Raw genomic sequence first — 13162 nt, 5'->3', positions numbered from 1 at the left:
TGGGCTTTAGAAGAAACCTGTGGATGCCTAACATATTTTTTTCCCTTCTAATTTTAGGCTTACTTTAACCTTGTCCTGTCCCATGGACTTGAAGAATTTTCCTATGGATGTACAGACATGTACAATGCAGCTCGAGAGCTGTGAGTGACCAGTTGCTTTATGTATCAAATAACAAGTTTTTACCCTAACATTCAGTGATTAGATTGTATTTACATCATCACATTTGTGTGGTGAGACTCAGTATTCCTGTTTTGTAAGGGAATTATGTTTATCACCATAATGTGAGGGTTGCCTGTTTCTGTGCTGTTCCTGCTCCCTTGTCTTTCTCCCTCCTGGGTCACATCACATTACCCATCAGAGTTGCATCACTTCCAGGGGTAAATACAGCATTTCTGCTTGTATTCTCCACCCTGAGTGGGAGAAATTACTAAATCTCAGGAAAGTGAGAATAATTATTGCACAGCCAGGAATTTGCTATGTCTGATAGAGTTAGGCTCACTTTTGGGAAATGGAAGTAAAATACCCAACGAAGCAGAGTTACTATTAGTGATACCTAAGCTGGTGTGCTAAACCCAGGCAAGGCAAGGACTGGAGAACCAGCACACACCCTCCATGCTGTGCCAGCACACACCACTGCACTGCCTCCACCTGCCCCGGTAACAATCAGGCAAAGCCAGGAGAGGCTCAGGCTCTGGAAGGCGCCAGTGATTGTTCCCGCACACACCCTCCATGCTGTGCCAGCACACACCACTGCACTGCCTCCACCTGCCCTGGTAACAATCAGGCAAAGCCAAGGGTCCAGGAGTGGCTCAGGCTCTGGAAGGTGCCAGTGATTGTTCCTAGTATTCAGTAAGCACCAGTCTCCCCTGATTTTATTTTGTTTTTATTGTTTGCTGTTTGTTTGTTTGTTTGTTTGTTTGTTTGTTTGTTTGTTTTATTTAGGGGAGAAAGGATTTATCTGTATGGCTATGAACTGTAGGGTGCCACTTGCCTTTCTGCCCAGAGAATCTTAGACTTGTTTAGGCCAACAAAGTTATGTTTTGATGGCAAACCAGGGCAGTACTTCAGAATATAACAGTGTTTACTTCTTGCTTTTAATAGAGTAATGATGCAGTTATAGCAACCAAAAACTAGGAGGAATTGTGCTGTTAATTGAACAGTTTGAAAATGTAACTGAGATAACACATGTTGCAATAAAAGACATGCTTCTCAGACATAAGAACATTTGCTCTTTTCTGGTCATTTGCCGTCTAATAAACTCTGATTCCTTTATTACAGTTGGCTACACCATGAATGATCTGATATTTGAGTGGCTAAGTGATGGACCTGTGCAAGTTGCAGAGGGTTTGACCTTGCCACAGTTTATTTTAAAAGAAGATAAAGAACTTGGTTATTGCACAAAACATTACAACACTGGTGAGCATTATTCTATTTTTTTATCAGTTGTTCTAATGGTATCTATTGTCAGTTTGTAATGGAAAAATATGGGTAAAATGAAAAAAAAATTGAAATTAAATTTAAAAATAAATTGAAATTAAAATCTGATTGAGTAACACTTATTTTTAAATCTGAATAGAAAGAAATTTTCTCTCTGTTATTATTTTGAAAGATTAAATTTCAAAGTTCACTATAATGTCATTAAAGTATTCTAATACACTTAAGATCATTAAAGTATTTAAAATATTAAAAAACTGATCAAATATCTAATTATTTTGATATTCTGAAAATGAAAAATTTTGAAAAACTTACTCTTTTATTAAATATTGAATAATCAGTTTTAAAGTACTGATTTTTCTGAACCTAGTTTATTTCTCCAGCATATCATATTTCCAATGAGGAAAAATATTAAATTTTCACCAGCTTTTATGTGTAGTCTAATTTATGAGATGTAGCATGTGAAAAGACAATGTTTTCATTGCTGATCTGAATAGTGTATGGATGTGGAATGTTGGGAAATTGTTTGTTTAATACTCTTAAGTTTTGTTCTTTCATTTGCTGTTTAGGAATCTACAATGCTGTGTTTTCTAGTTTTAGCTTTACAGGGAAGAGGAAACTGTTAAAATTTTGATTTAGCTGCTTGGAGTTTATTTATGGGGACAGCATTTTGAGAACAGTTTTCTGGGTGCTTTCTGGGATTAAATATAATCCCTCTCATCTAAAATAGCTTTTTCATTATTTCAACATAAGAGCTGATCTGGTTGCATCAAATACATTTGTTTCAGTCTATAAAATAATGCAATGAGAGATGTTCTGTCTCTGCCAAAAATAATGTCACATTTATTTCTTATGAAGATTGTTTGCTTTAATTTTTGTAAATGCAGCCTCTCATTTTGGAGCCCAAAGTACCAAGGAAGGAAAACTTTGTGATTGGCACACCCACTACTGTCTGCTCTGTTGTTTGCTCCTTCAAGTTTAGTGTTAAATTAAAATGTGGATAAAACTTATTAGTCAGCCTTCTCCTAAGATCACTGTCCAGGCTGTGCCACAGAAGTCTGGAGAGCCTGTGACAGATGGTGCTGCTCATGCCACTGCTGCCACAGGTGGCCACCACAGCCCTTCCCAGTCCCCTTCTGTATGGGCAGACTGGCCAGGAACAGCCTCTGCCCAGGTCTCAGCATCTGCTTTTCATGTCACAGCTCACTCACTATGAACTTCTGGGCTGTCAGAGGATATTATTCAGTCTCCACTCCTTTGTCAAACAGCCTCTGCACTCCCCTTTGTGCTGACTCTTGCACCCCCCATTCAGCATTGTAGACCACCAGGAAAATATAGCGACATCACAAAAAGGAGCAAACAGTCAAATTTCCCCTGAAAGGTGAACGAGGGAAAATGCCTCTTCATTCATTTTCCAACCAACACAAAAGAGTTTGAAACCATTAGCATGACACTTTAGGAATGAGAGGCTTTCCTGTAGTCTGCCTGGAGTGAGTACCTAACCCAGAGTAATTCTGAGAGCAGCACAGAGTGCTTGCATTAGTAGCTGATGAGCTGTTGCAGCTCAGGACTCTGCATCTCCTGCTGCAAGCCAAAACCTCTGTCCCCCAGGACTGCTGTGCCCCAGCTATCGCTTGTTTGAAGAATCTCTCACCTCCCACAAGAGATTGGTTCAGGTTTCCTGGAGTCAGACTTTTAGCAAAATTCAAAGTAGACTTTGAGTTGATTCTGCTGTGAGACATAATCCACAGACAGAGCCAAATGACATTGGCAAAATGGGGAGTGTGATCTACCCTAGGACTGTAGGAGCACTAGGTTACAATTTGTCCGTTCAAACACAATTGCTTAATCTCATGCCTCTAAAAGACCAAAATGCTGTCCCCTTTTAATACTTGACATGATATTTTACTAAAGTAAAAGCTCATTGAATGCTGAGAAAAGAAACATTACATTGCATTTTCTGGTGGTGAAACAATTGTGCTAATATTAATTTTCTCAGTTAATATGAAGAACTGGGCACAGTATACTTCAGTGGTCCCATACTACCCCCAGGCTAGTATGCAACAAGTGGCTGACTAGTGTTTGTATATCAGGATCTGCTTATAGTGTTAGGTTAGGAAACAGGCCACACATCTAACTTATGTTCAGCAAACAAGATAAAAATGTGCAAAAAGCATTTATGAAAGTAATTTCATGTTCTAGGAAAGTTTACATGCATTGAAGTCAAGTTTCATTTGGAGCGTCAGATGGGATACTATTTAATCCAGATGTACATTCCTAGCCTGCTGATTGTCATTTTATCCTGGGTTTCTTTCTGGATCAACATGGATGCTGCTCCAGCCAGAGTTGCACTGGGTATCACTACAGTTTTGACAATGACCACACAAAGCTCAGGATCGAGAGCTTCCCTCCCAAAAGTAAGGAAATAATTTTGTACCACAAATTTGCTCTTAATAAGAAATGTTTGTGCTACCCTTTTAAACTTCAGGAAGATCTGTGTAAATATGCATCTGATAAGGATATGTGAGAAAGTGGTAACAGTGTGATGTTAAATTTGCAATACCCTTCCTTGCATTTGAATTAAGAAATGTTTCTGCTGTTTTGGTGGATGGCTGAATGGTGCAGCAGTATGAATTTTTAATGAGTTTCTACTAGTTTTGACACTTATTTTTGAGTGTTTAGAAACCAGATTTTCTGAGGTATTTAGATGTCTTACTAGATTTCTTTCAGACTGGGGACTTTGAAAACACTGGACTGTTAGACTGTCATATATCTTGATGTTTCTAGATATGGCACTTAGTCCAATGAAAATCTAAATATATACCCCAGAAATGTATATATAACATACATGCATGTAACATATTTCACCAAAGATTTCTTTGGTGAAACTTTTTAGTGTGGAACTGCTGGTGTCTTTGTTTAACAGCAGAGTTTTTCCATATTCCACCCATTCAAGAGTCATCTGAAGACCTTCATCCTATCTATGCACAAAAATATCCTCTCATTCAAATTTTGTGGTCTGTTTAATCCTGGCCAGATGCTGTAGATGAATTTACAGATTACAGACTGGTTTCTCTGTTTAGTCAGGCTGTCAGCTCTTTTCAGCATGGGCGCAGCCCAAATGCTTCTGTTAATAGCATTCCCAGCGTAATTTAATGTGCAAACTCACGTTTTATACAATTTTCTGGAAGGGAGCTCAGAGGTGGGTAGGTTTGCAATAGTCTAAGGAGTTATGAGATAAACTCCCTGAAGAGTCTCTTTCCAGCAGTCCAGCATCAAAGGGACTGGGATCATAGTATCAATGAAAAGCACAAATTTTGTGTGTTTGTGTCAATCATGATCTATTCCAAGAAAGCACCCTGTGTATTTTGGTGTTTCACCCTCAGTATCACATTTGGTCTCATTCCAAATATGCAAGTTGGTCAAGTGGAAGGAAACTTCAAAAATATAGGGAAACTCCAAAAAGTGCACGGATTGTCTTACTTCTTTGTTAGTAATGAGAAAGTATCACTTAAAAATCTGATGAGTACATTTAGTTCAGCTTCCCTTATTCACTTGGAGAGAAGCATAATTTTCCATGCAAACTGAAAGCCTCTCATACATTAACTCAGAATTTCAAATTGAAAATTTATTAAACGTTCCGTCAGACAATTCAGTCTATATTACCAGTGACCATTCTGAAAAGAATTTCTGAAAAAAAAAATTGACAAGAAGCATATAGGCTTTTTAAATCTCAAGTTTGGAGTTGCTGAAGACTGTGTCTAGATGGCACAACATGAATCCATATGAAATATTCCAAGTTTCTTATAAATTATCTGGCTTGAGGAGTATAGATAATAGAATCACTGTAGTGGAGATTCCCACCCACATTTCCTCCTGGGCAAACAAACCCTGACAAAAGGTTCTGCAGTGCTGGTGTGCCCCAAATGCTTTAGAAGGTGTTTTCATCACAGCTTTGATCCAGCTGAAATGTTTTTCCTTTTACATCCTATTGTGTTTGAGTAGAAAAGTATTTGTTGTGTGGAACAATGAGAAGATGCAAAATATGTTGACCGTGATAAGTTGATTATTGGAGAGGTTCTTCTCCAGCCTCAGGATTAAATAAATTTATCTCATCAGCTGTCAGAGAACAGTGGTGCTCTGCCCATACTCCATCTTCTCCTGTTCTGCTGTGTTCCTTTGCCAGAAAACAGGCACTAAGATAAGTATCTCACCAGAAAGCCCAGTACGACTCATTTCAGTCAGGCTGTTGTATTTTTCCTGTGTAATTCAGCTGAGCTCTATTTTACAGCTTGGATCTCTATATGTTAGTTAATCCCTGTGGGGGCTTTTGAAGGTGTGTCACTTGACTTTAAAATGTGATTCTAAGTAAATGCCAGCATTCCAGCCAGCTGACTCCCACCTTGGATGATTCAGGTGCTTGGAGAAACATGGGCACCATTCAGGTCCTGAATCACCACTACCTGATTCCTTATACATAGAAACAAGGTTTTCTTGCTATTGCTGTTCCAGGCATTTAGCTGTTTTAAAACCCCATCTGTACCTTAATATAAAAATTGTATTTATTAATAAAATCTGTCCAGCTGAAATGCACCTAGAAATAAAAAGATGAAGAGAATTGAATCAAAACAGTATCAGACTTGAAGCCTGAAAATCCCTGTTTAAAAATAATGGTTTTCTAAGCCCTGTCTAGATATTGCCAAGACACAGGAAGTTAGGCTGCCAATGAAACATCCATTTAGAAGTTGCTCCTAGCATGAATGTCTAACAGAATAAAATATTTCAGGAGGGTTATTTTTGCAAGAATACTGAAAAACACAGATGCAACTTTGCTTTGTGAAAGCAGCCTAGGATTGAATACAATGTAATTTCCCCATCCTTCTTTGTGTCCTGTTCTTATTAATATAGATTTATGCAATTTAACTTTAATTTACCTAGTTTCATGCCAATAGTTTCTTTCCATTCTCCTCTATTTTAATAGAGCTTTACCACAGAAAACAGCAAAGTATCACAACTTGCCAACTTTAATGGGAATAATTTCTTTGCCTAAGAAAAACAAAGAAATGTTGTGATAAGATTCCTTAGGGTTTTTGTCTGTTTCCAAGTCACTATCTAAATGACTGAAGTGTTACTGTTTAGACGCAATTACCAACGTATTCTTCTCAACTCTGGTGTAAGATAACACAACAATGTTCTGTTGCTTAAAATCACTCTTTTCCATATTAATGACTAACATTAATTTCCATACACTGATTTCATAATAGTAGGTCGTGGCCACACAGACATTAGGCAGTCAGCTGTTGAAAATTAACCATAAGATTGAGATTGCTGAAAAGAAAAGAAAGGAAAATGAAAGGAAATGAAAGAATTAAATACATTCAATCTGAATCTCATATTTGCTGCATATAAAAGAATTAAGTAGAATGTATTCTTCTAAATTAAATATATTTCTTTGGTAAATTTAGTAGTATTTCTGTGGAATTATTATATTTGGAGTATTTTGTAATGCTGTCTAAGAATATGGGGTGAAATTCCAAGAAATATTCACCATGGAGCCAATCTTTTTTAAAGTGATGAAATTATTTTGTGTATGTTACAGAGAACTTGTGAGGGGTCCTGGAACATAGAATTGTCCTGTGTTAGGGGGTGGTAAAGAACTCATCTAGAAAGCTGGGATGGAATTCCCTACTTCCAGTTTGACAAATCCATCACTGGGATGCCCAGGAATAGTGATCCAAAATAGCAGGATTTCTATGATCATTTCCCCTTCCCACACGTTCATGTGTGTAAGTCTTACCCACATTTGATACTCTTATGTCTGAATTCCCTAGTGACTTCATCACTTTCCACTTAGAAACTCCATCTGGGGAATGTTTGTGCACCCAGCTGCACCAGTGGCTCTTGCTGATCAGCCAGCTGAGCAGAGACCCTGGGCTCCAGCTGGGCCATCACTGTGACCACACAGCCACAGAGACATCTCCAGGTGACCCTGAGCTTCCTGTGGGAGTCCTGGCCACGGGCCAGGGCCATCCCCTGCCCCTGGGCTGTGCTGGGCTTTACCTCTGCAGAGGAGCTCCAGGGTGCTCCAGTTGTGATCCTGACTGACTGCACACCCAGGCAGGGCCCAGACCCTGCTGGTCCTCTGGAAACACCAGTCCCACGGGCACAGAGGGCACCGTGTATCCATCAAAACAGGGACTGAGCATTGTCTGGGCACCACCAGGGACACCAGGACATCTGTCTTTACTTGCAGTCCCAGGTGTGTGCAAAATGGGGGAGTAAAGCGGGGGGAATTCAAGGGCCAGTAGTGCAGAATTGTTAGGAAGTGTTACAAAACAGTTCTTTTCTTCAGGGCTTTGAAGCACCATTTCCTTGCTATTCTTTTTACTTGTAAATGGCTCTCCTGTTGAATCAACAGAATAAAAAGTTTGAAAGGATTTTCAAAAGAGGCATTTGAAAGAATAATGAGTTCTCTGCTGTGCTAGTTGTGTATTTTTCAGACTGCTTTCTTCTTAAAACACTTATATAAACCAAATCTTAGCAACAACAGTCCAAGAAAATGAGTTACTTTTAATGCCATAAAGCAAAACATTTTAGGATATTTTAAGTCAAGTGATGGCAACTGTATTTTACACAGTTGCATAGTATTCATATTGTGTTGCTTTAATGCACAGTGCTTAATGAATGCATTTTCTGTCCCTGGGGAACAATCTGTGCAGGAAAAAGTCTCATTCAAAGCTCACCAAAACCTCTGGGAGTCCTTTCATTCACTTCATTTTGCTTTAAACCACTCCATATATTACCAAATGCAATAAAAGCATAGGTACAGAGACCTGAAAAACCAAAGCCAAAGAAGTCTATCCCCTTTGGCAGTAAATGACTATTTTTATGTGTCATCCACTATCCCCTGCATATTTGGAGACTTTTACAGATTCTTTGACTTCTGGCAGGCCAGTCTTCTTTTTTTGAATGTCAGAAGCTATCAAGTAAAGAAGATACAAGAATATGGCACTTTTGATTGGGGTTTTTTTAATTAAGGTTAAAATTATACCATAATAAGAAGGAAAAAAAAAGAAGAGAGCAATAAAAGCATAGGTACAGAGACCTGAAAAACCAAAGCCAAAGAAGTCTATCCCCTTTGGCAGTAAATGACTGTTTTTATGTGTCATCCACTATCCCCTGCATATTTGGAGACTTTTACAGATTCTTTGACTTCTGGCAGGCCAGTCTTCTTTTTTTGAATGTCAGAAGCTATCAAGTAAAGAAGATACAAGAATATGGCACTTTTGATTGGGGTTTTTTTAATTAAGGTTAAAATTATACCATAATAAGAAAGAGAAAAAAAAAAAAGAGGAGCAATACCAATAAGGACAAAGGAATAGATGCTATTATCAGTGATGATTTTGTTCTGTTTTGTGTACATTTGCTTTCATAGGAAGTAGGGCACAAAGGTGATTGCTTACTGTTTCATTAGCAAAGCACAGAGATGATACATTCTGGTGCAGCATTATGGTAAAAAAGCAATAATAAAGTAGCTTGGAATGGAAGCAATTTTTTGACAAATTACTTTTAGTCTAGTCTCCAGATCTGAAGAGGAAATATGGAAGTAATTTGGCAATCATGAGATTTGTTAATTGGCACTTGGATTATGTGGGTGTCTGAGCATTTTACACACTGCTTAAGTGATTAAGACAACCCAATTGTTATAAGCTGTTTACAAATTCCTTCTGGAGTCCTAATGGTCCTAAACCTTGATACTTTAATGTGTCCGGTCTACATCACATATTTATGTATCCTGATAGTGTTACTGTGAACAAATTTCAGCTTCCAGTATAAAAAACAATTGTTCAGGACTCTTGAGTATTTTATTGGTTGTCAGTGTTCTAAAAGAGTGAAAGAGGGTATCCTGTCCAAACTCTGGGCAGTCAGGCTGCTTTGTCAGGTAGCCATGAGGAGCTACTCTTCAGTCATGTGCCTGCATGGAAATGTTTTAGTTTTGTTAATTTCCAGCATTCTTATATAACTTTCCTGTTCACATTGCAGTTTTGACATACAACAGATATTCCTTCTTACTAATATTAAGAGATCTTGAAACCTACTTTAACTCTTTTTGGGAGGGTTGGCAAAGATAAGTACAACTAATTTTTGTATTGAGACAATATTTTCAATATCCATTGGTGTACTCCATACAGTATTTGAATCTGGATATAGAAATCTGTTCTACTCTCTATGACAAAGGAAGTCATATTGACTGAACCTAATTTTCAACAAAAAAGTAACAAAAGTAAAAAAGCCTTTAAGTAAGTGGACATTTGTTTGCATACTGTGAGTTATTGAAACAATTAAATGGGTACAAACTGATTGGGACTAAATAAATACTTTTGTGTGCAAATAAAAGTCCTACAAATGCTAGAAAAAAATTATTCCTGACAAGGAGTTTATAAGTACCTACTAATATCTCAGAAAAGGTGTTTTCTGGTTCTGCTCTACAGATGTTCATATGTCATTTCTTTATTCTTATTTTGTCTCCCTTTAAGTGTGTTTTCTCAATAGTGGTTTTGAGGCAGGACATTAATGTGTGTGCTTGAGGGCAGGAGGTTGTTAGAACGGCAGTGGGAGATGTGGTGCGTACATCAGATGATACCTGGAGTACCAGGGAGAACTTTCCAGCCTCTTAAAATATTAATAGCACTATGGCCATGTTAGTGCCAGCTTGAAAATACATCCTTGGCCCCACTTAAAAGAATCTGTGGTGTCCAGAAATTTCTCTGCTACTTCCAGGTGCAGCAGCTGGTCTTGTTAAAGACACCTTGTTTTCTTGACAATCTTGCACTTGTGAGACCTAGGTAGATACCTTCAGAGCTAGCCTGTGCAGTTACAACTTCACTGGGAGCAGAAATCTCAATTAAAATGATGTTGGATGATCTTTGGCACAGTTCACATGCTGTGATCATGCATCCATAATAGGAAGAATTCTTTTTCTTCCATATCACAACTGTTTCTCGTTCTATAAAACTGAAGTATTCAGTATTCTGCATAGGTAAGAAGACAAAACCCAGCAGAACCCATGCTACTTGTGAGAAAAGCAGCAGGAAGAACAATATAAAAGTTAAAATACAGCACCTAAATCTGATGCTAGAAATTGTCACATTATTCTGTGGAGTTTGGCTGCAGATATGTGGTACCCTGGATATTCTTTGGGTCTTACAATGATTATGTGTGGTTCTAGAGTTTCCCTCTGTCCTCCATTCTGTGCAAAGCTGACTGATGAGATATGACTGCTATTGTTGTCTGATTGATACCAATACTTTAGGATCTATAGCAGATTCTACTCTATGGAAGTGAAAAATGAATGACTGAGTAAATCAGTCACCTTTCCCACTGTACTCATCTAAACTTGAGAGTTTACTTTTCAGTATAGTGAAGACAGTGGTATTTACTGTACAACAAAAGCAGTAGTTGCTGTCATGTGTGACAGCTAAAAATATGCAATAAGATGTGTCTGAATACCTCTGGGATGTAGCTTGAGTACTCCTGGCACTTCCTTAGCAGGTTTTATAATGCATTCATCTGGGAGGGCTGGCATTCAGCAGAGCCTATTTTGAGCATCAAAGAAGGGTTGAAGTTATTGTGCACACCAGACTGCTGATTGTTTCATAACCCTGGCACAATACTGGAGCCTTCAGCTTCATTGTCACACCCTTCAGGACTTTCTGGTGGCTTTTAGTGTCTCTCTGAGGAGTGCTTTCTGCTGCTCTTTCACAGACATGAGCACTGCAAACTCACTCTGAAGCAATGACCTACTCTGTTGTGGCTCATGTGTTTCAAGTAGTTGCAAGACTTGACTCTATTAGATCATCTAGAATTATTACTTATGACTATATTCTGTTAATATTTCATTTGAAATAATGTTGATGGGACCCCCTGGAGTCTGTGAAAAGCATTTTCATTTGTAGTTTACCTCAAGGCTGCTGCCTTCCAGTCTGAATTTCAGTGCTCACTGCACGTGGCTGTTGAAGCAGCTGGGCCATTGACATCTTACTCCCAAAAGCTGAGTGACAATGGAGCCATTTGAATTCTGTTATTTGAATGACAGATCTTTCTTTTCCCTTTGGGAAACATTTTCATGGGAAAAAATAATTACTTGTTGATATTGATACCTAAAAGTATTAACTATGTCTTCTCCTCACCCTCTTCCCTGCAAGGAAAAGAGAGGGAGACAATTTACTTTTTCATAGATGCATCAAACAAATTTCTTCAGGAGCAGGAACTAAATGACTCAGTGTGTCTTGGTTTTGCATAAAATATCTGTGTTATGACAAAACTACAACTTTAATTCACCAATAGTGTGGCACAATAGTCTTTGCTGAATTAAGATCAGCTTTGGAAATTAATAATTCTAAACTAGGTATTGCCAAGAAAATGATATAATTTTGTTTTTTAATACATGCATTCTAAAATGTATCCTTATTCACAAACCCTTGTCTTAAAAAGTTTTAAACCATGATGAAAAAGTGTCTTTTTCTTCTTATTTCCTCTTCCTAGAAGCTTGGAGTTAATTGAGATACCTTGTCTCAAAGAGAAGGGAGCATGAGAATCAAAATCTTTGATCCTCAGTAGCTTCTATCTGGTGTTAGGCTGCCCTGCCTGTGAGAAACAGACATGGTGTGCTGTCTTCCCTCATTCCACCAAAGGTTAAGGCTCTGGAGAATGGAGCCAGAGCTTTCAGTACGTCTAGAGAGGAACACAATGACTCAGTCACAGCAGAAAATGTAAGTTAAGAAAAAGGGAGAATACATAACAAATGTTGCTTGGTTCAATGATTCACAGAAAAGATAGTACAATTATGCTACAAATAGTTATTGATAATGACACTTATAAGGAGAATATATCAATATTTGCCACTTATTGGAGAAACCCTTTCCATTATAGGGGTGTATACTAAGAAACTAAAAATTGCCTTTAATTACTTCATTGATGTAAGTTATTGCATTTTCTGTCTCTTTCCTGCAGAAGGGCATTTTCCTTTGTGTGTGTAATAGCAATTGGAACAATTTATTGATTGGTTTGTACTAAAATTTTGTTAACAGTTTTACTGTTTAAATTTATCTGTGGTCATGAGGCACATGTGGGCATGATGTCCATCCATTTCTTAAGGGATGATCAACTTGAAATCATCACTTAATTTCTGAGGGAACCATATAGATTGGTGACAGACTGCAATGAGAGTGCCACCTTTCTGGACCACACCACTTTATGCATGAGTGTGCTCTGCTCATAAAAAAAAAAAAGACTTAAAAACACTTTGATTTTTCATAGAACTGACAAAGAAAATATGAAAAATTAAGAAAGTGAAGCAGCTGAAATGTCAGGATTATAATAAAAGCTCTTTAGAGTTAGCACTCTGTTCTGTTTCTTTTTCTAATTCAAACAATAAAGATACTCACTTGCTTTTTAAAGGAAGCTGTAGTTGTCTGACAGGATCTATTTTATGAGTTTGTTGGCTGCATTTTGCTGTCTCCTGAACATTCTAGCACAAACAGAATCTGCTCAGAATGAAAACAAAATCCTGTCACTGGGAATGATGTGACTTAAAGCATTCAGATGCTCAGCCTTTACTGCTGCCCTTATTTTTGCCAGGGCTCCCCAAAGTCAAGGATGACAGGGTTATGTTATGAAAATAGCACAGATCAACTCATTTATGCATATATCTATGCCTGGATATGAA

The 13162-nt window shown here is 37.9% G+C and overlaps 1 protein-coding gene across 7 annotated transcripts in view; it reads left to right on the top strand.

The window, feature by feature from the left end:
* The window catches only part of GLRA2 (glycine receptor alpha 2), a 123640-nt gene that overhangs the window by 45304 nt on the left and 65174 nt on the right, over positions 1–13162 (top strand). For 6 of the 7 annotated variants that reach the window (XM_039714552.1, XM_039714550.1, XM_039714548.1 and 3 more), the window contains exons 5-7: positions 58–140; positions 1279–1416; positions 3637–3851. In XM_039714552.1, the coding sequence (XP_039570486.1) occupies positions 58–140; positions 1279–1416; positions 3637–3851 (436 nt within the window). The remainder of the gene's footprint in view (positions 1–57; positions 141–1278; positions 1417–3636; positions 3852–13162) is intronic. The other variant, XM_039714551.1, reaches the window with a different exon arrangement.

The sequence above is a fragment of the Passer montanus genome, unplaced genomic scaffold (genome assembly GCF_014805655.1).
Source record: "Passer montanus isolate IOZ18808 unplaced genomic scaffold, ASM1480565v1 scaffold3, whole genome shotgun sequence".
NCBI lineage: Eukaryota > Metazoa > Chordata > Aves > Passeriformes > Passeridae > Passer > Passer montanus.
The sequence above is the reverse complement of the archived record's forward strand: the minus strand, read 5'-3'. Positions and strand labels throughout refer to the sequence as shown.